Source organism: Xenopus laevis, chromosome 3L, assembly GCF_017654675.1.
Source record: "Xenopus laevis strain J_2021 chromosome 3L, Xenopus_laevis_v10.1, whole genome shotgun sequence".
In the NCBI taxonomy this organism is placed as follows: Eukaryota; Metazoa; Chordata; class Amphibia; order Anura; family Pipidae; genus Xenopus; species Xenopus laevis.
Genome location: NC_054375.1, coordinates 14,121,720 through 14,132,024, shown reverse-complemented (window position 1 = coordinate 14,132,024; position 10,305 = coordinate 14,121,720). Strand labels below are relative to the sequence as shown.

Here is a 10,305-nt window from a genome sequence, read left to right as displayed (position 1 = left end):
TATATATATATATATATATATATATATAGATATATATATATACCTACCCCAAACCAACATTTTATGTTGTTGCAAGACAGGGATGATATATATTTTGCCAAGAAGTAAATAGAGGCAGTCAATTATCCACATAACCAAATTTATTGAAGTACCATCCGACCTCATACTGGACTTGTAGATACTTGTGTTTCTCCATAAGTTCAGTCTGTACTAAGCACAATTCAGCAGGAACAGCTCCCTAACGTTGCTCATAACCTGTACAGAGAGATCCCATAAAACTATGGCAGCATAGGTATTCCACTGTACTAAGCACAATTCAGCAGGAACAGCCCCTAAGTTTGCTCATAGCCTGTACAGAGAGATCCCATAAAACTATGGCAGCATAGGTATTCCCTGTACTAAGCACAATTCAGCAGGAACAGTCCCTAAGTTTGCTCATAGTCTGTACAGAGAGATCCCATAAAACTATGGCAGCATAGGTATTCCCTGTACTAAGCACAATTCAGCAGGAACAGTCCCTAAGTTTGCTCATAGTCTGTACAGAGAGATCCCATAAAACTATGACATCATAGGTATTCCCTGTACTAAGCACAATTCAGCAGGAACAGCCCCTAAGTTTGCTCATAGTCTGTACAGAGAGATCCCATAAAACAATGGCAACATAGGTATTCCCTGTACTAAGCACAATTCAGCAGGAACAACAGTGTGGATAGATTAATCTGAGGACACAACCAATGTTATTTATTTATTTTTTTAATAAATTTTATTTCTTAGCCATTTTTACAACATCATTCCTTAGGTAAAAATGCAATCTTACATAAATATACATTTGTCCCAAACAAAGATCAACCTTAAACATCTTTATTTCAGAGCCCATTCTGCCAGAGACTGGATGCACGTGCAGGGAAAGGGAAGGGGAGGGTTTTTTTTTTTTTTTACACGTCTTACCCCAGAGCTGAACCTTGACACTTGGCCTTTAAATCCTGGGAGACCTAAGGGATGATTGGCAGGATGGCTCATGACAAGATGGCTTCTCCAGTGTCATCATGCTTCATGGGATTACATACAAACATGAGAAGGAAAATCTGGATAATTGTAAAATAATTTGCGCTAACAGCCAATCACAGTGCTGCATTCGGGCTATGCATTAATGCTGGGAAGTGCTCATACTGCCAGCACAGGCTGACTAATAACAACAGGGTGTCCCCTGGCATGCAAGGATGGGTGGGAGCATCTGTCATGGGGAACGTATCTGGGACCACTAATTGGCCCTTTATAGTTTAGCTATAAAGCTATAAGGTCATATTCCCACCAGTGCTTACACACATTTTGGGTAATCTCTGCTATGTTTGTGGCTCTTTGGGGGTGGGTTATTGTTGGAGCCAAAAGAGAAATTGTGGGAATGTTCAGGGGTGGAGTCATACTAACAGCGTGGGGAGGAAACGTGGAATTAGTGGGGATATGATTTACAGGGACAGTTAAAGGAATGCAGGCATTTAGAGGAGGGTTTTTTTAGGAATAGGGGAGGAGTTATAAGGAAATCAGGGTGGAGAATGCAAGCAAGTATTTAGTAGAGAGTTAAATTAAAGGGACAGACAAGGTGTTATAGGAGTAATTGGGGTTCAGAGATAGGGGAGACACCATGGAACAATTAAAATTAAACCAAGCTGCTGGGGTAGAATTTATTGGCGGTTAATTAAGGGCTTGGAGAGTTTTTTAAAAATGGCATCATTTCTGCAGCTGACATAAATTAAAGGCGCATCAGGGCCCTAAGAAGCCAGGTGATTTGGGTAGACTGGTAGGAAGCACCCAGTTGCATCTATCGAGTAGGTAAGTAAATGGCTCAGGAGGGAAATTGGAAGGAATGTTACAGGAGCTCCTCGTGGGAGGGACTAACAGAAAAGCGGATCACTGCACTGCAGGGGAAGCTTCTTATGTTATATTGTGTTGAAATGGGATGGGCATTAAATGTTCACTTCAGTCAGGCAGGAATAGATTTTCCAGACACAGCCTGAATGACGAGGTGTAATAAGGCAGAGATTAATATTAGTTATACTGATGGGGCCAATTGGAAAGAAAGCCCCGGCAGATAATCAGGCGGCGTAAACTAGAAATCTATGCGCAGATACATTCTATTGATTAAAAAAATAGACATCAGAACTGGTTTTAACCAGGCGATGTGTCAAAATATGCAGCACCGGTCTTGGTTTGAGATGGGGCCCAGTGTACTGCCCAGCAATTAAATGCAGAGCTCCGCTCCAACTGACACTGTTTCTTTAAGAGTACATCCTTTATATATAAGTATGGTTTATCTTCCATTTACGCCCACTTAGAGCATCAAGTTTCAGGTTAAAGATGCACAGTATTTGTGTTTAAGAGTGGGAGCTGCCATGTTGCATACCTTCTACATAGACACAATTATACGGATACAGGGGACACCCATATTTGTATCCTTAGCAGGGCCAGGGCAGGGTTGTGGACTGCGTGGGATGTGGCGTATCCTGGTTGAACAGGGGGTGTGGCTTATAAGAATCAGTCGGATTGGCAGTGGGTGCTGGCAGTTGTATTTAAGCAGCCGTCTTGCTCTACTTTGCCTTACGTGCAATAAGCCACACCCTCATACTTTACTCTCCATTAGAAAATAAATGGAAGACAATCCTACTTATCAGTAAGGCATATTTCCCCTTTAATGAGTACCCAGACCCCCAGCATACCCCAATAACAGAATCGCCACCTCTCCCTTACCTGCAGAAAGAAATTCATTATTGATCATTACCAAATAAGAAAAAAAGTAAGAACCCCCAGTACAGGCACAGATACTCCCCGCAGCCCTAGATACGACCAAATCAGTCCACTTTGTGGTGGTGGGAAAACCAAAGATAAGTCACAAACAGAAGTATCATGCGGATAAATGCAATTTAAACATCGTGCTGCGCTGCAAACGTTCGCCACACGCGGGTAACAGCGCAAATTTTATTTAAAAGGACAAATAAGTCGTTAAAAAAATGGAAAATGGGAAACTTGTGGGAATATTACACCTTCCCTCCAAAGCACAAACCATTACGTGGAAGTGAATCAGTGTTAGGGCATTACCTTCCCCCTATGTATTCATATTAATAAATAGGAAGTCCAACCTCAGGGCTGGTTATATGTAGTGTCCTGGACTGTTGGCATCACATTCGGGGCCCTCGGGGGTGAGTTCAAGCAACATAAACGGAAAACAGGGTATATATTGTGTTGCAACTATTAGAGGGAATCCCTTTTTTAACTGGAACCCTGTTTAATAGGCAACCATTCAGTTTATGCTAAACTACAGCTCCCAGCATCCCCTGTCCAGCTTTGAGTGGGAGTTGTCATTCAGTTGAGCCAAGAGGCCGCTAGAAATTAAATATTAGTGCATTGATTTAGCATAAGTTGTCATTAGGAGACCTGTAAGAAGTCATAGGAAACAGTTTTAGACTTATTTGGGGGGGGCGGGGTTAATTATTGGACATATCCCACGTGTAGTATGACATAACAGGAACACAGATCAATTCAGTATATCTGGATTTTTTATTGGAGCTGCAGTTATGTTCGCTGGCCATTAGAGGGAGCAGGAGAGAAACAGGAAGTAAGAGCATGGAGATCTTGAGTGGTGAAAATAATGGGTGGGGTTTAGATTGTGAATAGGAAGTAGTGTAGGAAGCTCAGGATATTAGTGAGTACTGCACTAGATATATTTCCTATTTATCTGCACATGCTCACAACAGTCACTGCTCCTTTTCCAGCTTTCATTATATAGTGCAAGGGGCCAATTAGGGTCTTCCTATACTTTTATAAAATCTAGCATTTGGATAAGGGGCTCATTACCTAACTTAGGGAAAAACATGATTTTAATCACACAATTCTCTAGAATCAGTAACAAAGTCACCTCTATTGGTCAATGTAGAGGATATTTGACTGCCCTCAGCAATATGGTTGCTCCTATGTGTAGGACAGAGAATTATGGGAGTTGTAGTGTTGCTCACACCTGTTTCCCAGATTCTTGCCCCGTCATACATTGTGTTGCTCGATTTCTTTTTGAAGCAATGAACACGCCAGTGACAGGTTTTTCAACCGAAACCAGTTATTCTTCAGAACAAATTGTAACACCAGATAAAAGGCAAAAATACATCATTTTAATGTCATTAAACAGGGCATTTTGTTCCTTTAACTCTCCTTGAACTACAACTCTCCCCAGTCTTGGCAGAGGAAACTGGGAGCTACAGTTGGGCAGCTGCAGGCCGAGAATTAAGGGTGCATCAATGTAGACACAGGGTAGTTAATAAAATCTATTTACTTCTCTTTAAAGCCCTTGTAACCCCATGAGAAGCCTGTAGTCCAGCACTGAGTATTAAAGGGGCATGATTTATATATGGTAATGAAGCAGCCCTTCCCATCTTTTAAATAATCACCCCTTTAAGGCCACAGAGGCATGGCCATTTGATTGTGCAGCTGGGGGGGCAGTATATAATAAGCAGAGCTCAGAGGTGGATTCATTGCTGCACTTGCCCTCCATATCCAACCCTTGCTCCACCCCTGTCATGCCCCAGCCATGGACCCAAGGATTTTGCCTGGATAGGCCTAATGGTATCTACCACTGGCTTTGTGACTTGTAGCCCCCGTTGCACCCCCAAACCCCAACGTGTAGCCATATAAATACCCTTAGTCTATGGGGAATCATTGGATTGGAAGAAAAACTTTCCTTTGATGGCTGTGCTACAGTAGGTACCAGAGACCTTCAGACACGGAGTGGAAGCCATTGACCCTTCCGTTGGGTTGTCTCTCATTCTCAACCATTCGATGGACAGGACCACTGGTAGAACCAGCTGAGAGGCCATTGGTTGACCTTCCCTAAGCTGGTTTCAGATGACTTTCAGCTCTGGTGGTGACTATGGATAAAGAAGGAACACGGTGTAGATGTGAAGGATCTCCACGTTACTCCTTGGACCTCTCACATTTGGACTCCCAGGGTGATTCCGGAACCACTTCCTCTGGAGATATAGAAAGTCAGCTCTGGCCACCATTCCCACCCCTTTCCCTCCCAAACTTAAATGAATGAGGAACGCTGTTCTGGTCACACCAGGTTACGAGAACAGTGAGGCACTTCTGAAACAAACCCATTTAGGAACACAAAAGAAAAAGAAAAAGAAACCGAGAAAGGAGCTCAAAAACTCCCCCGAAAAACATCCACTCTCCGACAAGCTGGGCCTCTCCCTGGCTCTCTGAGAGGCTTGGTGGCTACAGGCTGCTTACATACACTCGGCAGTCCTCCTGCTCGTCACTGTCTTGGCATTCCGGTGAGAGTCCTGTCTCCTCTGACCCACCCCCCGCGCAGTCCAGCCCCTGGTCCCTGCCGTTAGAGAATGGCTTCCCGTTGGGGCTGGCCTTGCCATTCAAAAAACTGTCAGCAGCAGTCTCCATCTCCTCTATGGTCATGTCGCAGGCGTCGGCCAGCTCATGTGTCGCCACCTGGAGGAAGCGGGGGTCCTGAGCAAACTGTGCCAGCCCTTCAGAGATCAGCACCTGTTAGTGATGGGGTGGGTGCAAAGAAAAGGAGACACATTACATACAATAAAGGTAATATCATGGCGTTTTGTCTGGTCATGTGCTTTCAGAAAGAGCCAGCACTATAGGATGGAACTGCTTTCTGGCAGGCTGTTGTTTCTCCTACTCACTGTAAATGAATGTGTCTCAGTGGGACCTGGATTTTACTATTGAGTGCTGTTCTTAGATCTACCAAGGAGCTGTTATCTTGTGTTAGGGAACTGTTATCTGGTTACCTTCCCATTGTTCTATTGTTAGGCCGCTGGGGAGGGGGTGATATCACTCCAACTTGCAGTACAGCAGTAAAAAGTGATTGAAGTTTATCAGAGCACAAGTCACATGACTGGGGGCAGCTGGGAAACTGACAATATGTCTAGCCCAATGTCAGGTTTCAAAATTAAATATTAAAAAATCTCTTTGCTCTTTTGAGAATGATTTGCCGGTCTTAGCAGGGACAGGTCTTATGGGGGAATGGGCATGGTTTCACCATAACGGACCAGGGACATTGACATGTGTGCAGTCCTTTTCATTGGTGCTTCATTCTACTTGTTAGCAGGGCATACCATCCAGGGTCAGGTTACTAAAGAGTTAATATTTGGGGCCCCATGGGGTGGAGTGCCGTGTACAAACCACTATTGATATGCTGGTGACTTACCGCTTCTACTAAACTGCTGGCGCTGCCATGGTGCTGCCTGCTTTGCTCCCGTGGGTGGGAGGGGACTGTAAGGGAGGCAGGGCGATTACGCCCTATACTACAGTCACTGCAGTGGATGGAAGGGAAGCTACTATTCAGGTTTTCCCGAGAGCCTGGCTCTCCATGAAGCCGTAACGTTGGCACAGTTTGCTGCGTCCAGCCTCCTCGGGGGCATGGGGTGGCAGGCGGCGTGGAACAGAGACGTGAGAAGGCTGTGGGCGAGTGACTCCGCCTTAGTAAAGGGCTGAGACCTGCCACTGCTAACGCCTGGTACGGGAAGAAAGAGAAGTATAAAAGAAACATATACAACAAACTAGAATTTCTATTCTTTATTTTTTGGTGGAGTTCCCCTTTAAATTATAAAAAGCAGAGCAGCTTTATACAGGTAACTCCCAGCAACCCTAAAGCTTCTTATGCCGTAGACCTTGCAGCGCTGCTCTACTCCAGCAACCAAAGCCTCGTGCGATTGTCCTACCTGATGGTGCAACAGATGAAGCTGCGGCAGCACCGTTTTGGGCGACGACGTTTCCGCCCCCTGGTGCCGATACCTCATCAGACACTCCAAATGGAACGACGCTCTCCTTCCTGCAAAGGAAATCACATTGCCAGGGTTGAAATGCGGTGGACTACAGCTCTCAACATAGACTGAGGATGCTGTAAAAGTATAATGACCAACTTCTAATTTGGTGTGTGTAAGATGATTGGCTACTGACTGGATATTTTACTTTCTTTAATGAAAAAGAAACTCCAAATTCCAATATACTTTAATTTAAAAGTGTCTACCGTTTTTATAAGAAACCTGACTATATGCAGTGAAATTCTCCCTTCATTTACTGCTGTGGATTGGAATTGTTAGACAGTCCCTAACTGCTCTGCAGGGAAACAATCATACTTATGAATAGCAGGGGGAGCCCCCACCTTACTTCCCAGCCATGCAGAACTCAAGCAGCTTTGTTTGTTTCCCTGTAGAGCAGTCGGCGACTGTGTAGAGATTTGTATTGGATTTTATTTTTCCCTTTACATCCCCTTTACTGTTTCCAACTCCAGCTGCAGGGACAAAGATCATGGAGCCAGATTTAAACAGATAAACTGGGATTCTATTTGGGGGATTATTTTGCTGCAGCCACTGGTGCTGCAGAGTTGGAGCAAGTTTGTATTAAACAATACAAAAACTATAAAATCCACATTAAATTACATGACAACACAGGATCCAGTACAGTCTGTATATTCTGGTTATTAATCAGTCTTGCTGTTAGGGATGCACGGAATCCAGCATTCGGCCTTTTCAGCAGAATTCGGATTTGGCCAAATCCTTCTGCCGGCCTAACCGAACCTGAATCCTAATTTGCATATGCAAATTAGGGGAAATAAAAATGTTTTTTCCTGTCCTTCCGCATGGCAGTAGGCACTAATGGGTTAACTCCCTCGCACAGCGGAAGTACAGGAACCAATAAACCTAATTCCCAACCCCCTTACCCCATCTCTTTTTTTCCTGTCCTCGCATCAGGAAGGATTCCCCTGTGCCGGTGTGGTTCCTCTCTGCCTCACCGAAGCGACCGGTTCACATATAGCCGGTGGAGCCTGGTAGCTGGGCTTTTAGAACGCGGTAAGACGCGGGGTGTGCAGTAAGGCGTTCTGAGTGCAGTAAGTCGGATCCCGCGGTAAGACACTGTGTAGACTCTTGATGATGTCATCTCTAGGCGCCCTTGGCTCTTAAAGCGCCCATTACCTGTTGTACAGCAGGAGCAGGTTTTGTTTGCAGTACATGCAGCAGGAGCCGTTTGCTGGTTGGGAGAGCCTGAATGTAAGCAGTGTTGCAGGCCTACCGGTTGGGGACCTAGGTGAACTGTACAGCTACTTATATTTACTCCTCTTTTTTCAGAGCATGAGTTCTAGGAGCCGGAGATCCCGGTCATCCTCTAGGGGGTAAGTGTATCAGAGAGATGTGTGGTGACTCCTATGTGATGGTAACAAACTCGTTTCTTTGTAGGTCACCTAGAAGGAGGAGTCATCATTCAAGGAAGGCGGTGGAAAAAGAGTGTTCAATATGTGATAATCCAGCGATGCATAACAAAAAAGTATGCCTAATGTGCTGGGAATCTATGTCTGGCAAAAGAGCAGATGATCAATGGAGTGCTATGAGAGACTGGTTTAAGGAGTCTATGTCTAAATCACTGGAGGACCTAGTAGGAACTGTGACAGCTAATGTGATACAGAAAGTGGGTCCCAGTGCCCCAGTAATGGGGAAAGAGAGCCGTGATCCTAAGGTGCCTGCGGAGTGTGAAGCACGTCAGCAGGGGGCAGCAAGGTGTAGCCTTTCGGCTACTTCAGAGGAGGAAGAGGAGCTAATTGTATTGGATGAAGATTCCTCGTTTGATTTGGATCTAATAGAACCTCTAGTAAAAGCTGTCCGGAAAGTATTGGAACTAGAGGACACTGAACAAGAGAAAAAGCAGGACAGAATGTTTAAATCATCAGGAAAGAAAGATCTGGTATTTCCAGTCCACGATGTACTGAAAGATATTATTAAGGAAGAGTGGGCAGTACCAGATAAAAAGTACTCAGAACCTAGACACATGAAGAAGATGTACCCGTATGCGGAGGGGGATGTGAGTCGGTGGACCAACCCCCCCAAAGTGGATGCTGCCATCACAAGGGTGGCTCGTAAGACCACATTGCCAGTGGATGAGGGGGTTTCCTTGAAGGATCCTGTAGAAAGGAGACAGGATACAGTGCTGAGGAAGGCCTATTCAGTTTCGGGGCTACTCTGCAAGCCAGCGGTAGCAGTCACGTGTGTGGCAAAGGCATCCAAAATCTGGCTGCAAGAGATAGAAACTGAGCTGCAGCTTGCTGGAGACAAAGACAAGATGGGTCACCTAGTGGGTGATATAAAGGTGGCTATTGATTTCATCACGGACGCATCATTGGAGGTGCTGAAATTGGCAGCCAGAAATATGGGGTATGCAGTGGCAGCTAGGAGGATGCTGTGGCTAAAACATTGGCAAGCAGATACCCCTTCCAAGTTCAATCTGTGTGCGCTCCCTTTCGAGGGGGAGTTGCTGTTTGGGCCAAAACTTGACAGTATTATTTCTAAGGCTTCGGCGGGCAAGAGCTCCTTTTTGCCGCAAGAAAGGCGTGTGAGACGTCAGCCAGTCCGTGCAGGCTGGGCGGACAGAATGCCGTTTAAGGATGCCAAGACCTATAGGCCTGGAAAGCAATTTGATAGGCAGCCCTTTTGGAGAAATCGCGGGCAAAATCAGCTCAAAAAAGAGTTCAAGCAGGGAAAGCCTAAATCGTTCTGACGGTGTTCAGGCCCAGCTGCCGCCAGTAGGGGGAAGACTACTTCAATTCCAGGCAGTCTGGGGGAAAACTACGATGGACAGTTGGGTCCGGGAAGTGGTATCCTTAGGTTACCACTTGGAGTTTTCGAAAAAACCAAACAGAAGTTTTTTTGTGGAATCAAAGGTTCCGAAAACGCTGGAAGCTCATCGAGCAATGAATCACATTTTATTAGATCTGTTGGAAAAGGAAGTAATTTTAACAGTGCCGGAAAGCCAGAAGGGACAAGGTATCTATTCTCCGATCTTCCTCAGGAAAAAGGCGTCGGGGGAGTTCCGAGCTATCTTAGATCTCAGAGGATTAAATTCGTTCCTGAAGGTAAAGTCATTCAAAATGGAGACATTGAGTATTATTTCGCAGAACCTACGGGTAAACGATTGGCTAGCAAAGATAGATTTGCGAGATGCATATCTTCATGTCCCTATTCTCTTAAGTCACCAGAGATTCCTCAGGTTCTCGGTAAGGGGGGAGCATTTTCAATACCGAGCACTTCCCTTTGGGCTAGCGTCTTCACCGAGAACCTTTTCAAAAGTTCTGGCTCCAGTCATAGCCGCCCTACGCCTGCAGGGCATACAGATCTTCACCTATTTGGACGACCTGCTGATAAAGGCCTCAAACGAACAACTGCTGAACCAGCAGGTCCAGGTGACCATTACGGTTCTAGAGGAACATGGATGGTTAATAAATTTCCAAAAGTCACAACTGGT

General features: G+C 45.2%; 2 protein-coding genes across 11 annotated transcripts in view; one reads left to right on the top strand and one right to left on the bottom strand.

The window, feature by feature from the left end:
• Positions 1 to 737: 737 nt before the first annotated feature.
• cacna1c.L (calcium channel, voltage-dependent, L type, alpha 1C subunit L homeolog) overlaps positions 738 to 10,305 on the bottom strand; it is a 260,836-nt gene continuing 251,268 nt past the window's right edge. For all 9 annotated transcript variants that reach the window (XM_041585935.1, XM_041585933.1, XM_041585934.1 and 6 more), the window contains 3 exons: positions 6,735 to 6,844; positions 6,221 to 6,526; positions 738 to 5,544 (listed from right to left, as the gene is read on the bottom strand). In XM_041585935.1, the coding sequence (XP_041441869.1) occupies positions 5,260 to 5,544; positions 6,221 to 6,526; positions 6,735 to 6,844 (701 nt within the window). In that variant the 3' untranslated portion in view covers positions 738 to 5,259. The remainder of the gene's footprint in view (positions 5,545 to 6,220; positions 6,527 to 6,734; positions 6,845 to 10,305) is intronic.
• On the top strand, positions 7,675 to 9,687 carry LOC121401378. 2 transcript variants are annotated; one of them, XM_041585937.1, is made up of 3 exons: positions 7,675 to 8,063; positions 8,142 to 8,185; positions 8,250 to 9,687. In XM_041585937.1, exons 1-3 carry the CDS (start codon positions 8,025 to 8,027, stop codon positions 9,559 to 9,561), a joined length of 1,395 nt encoding a protein of 464 aa, XP_041441871.1. In that variant the 5' UTR covers positions 7,675 to 8,024; the 3' UTR covers positions 9,562 to 9,687. The 2 variants fall into 2 exon arrangements, with proteins under 2 accessions (XP_041441871.1, XP_041441870.1); XM_041585936.1 differs by having other exon boundaries at positions 7,676 to 8,185.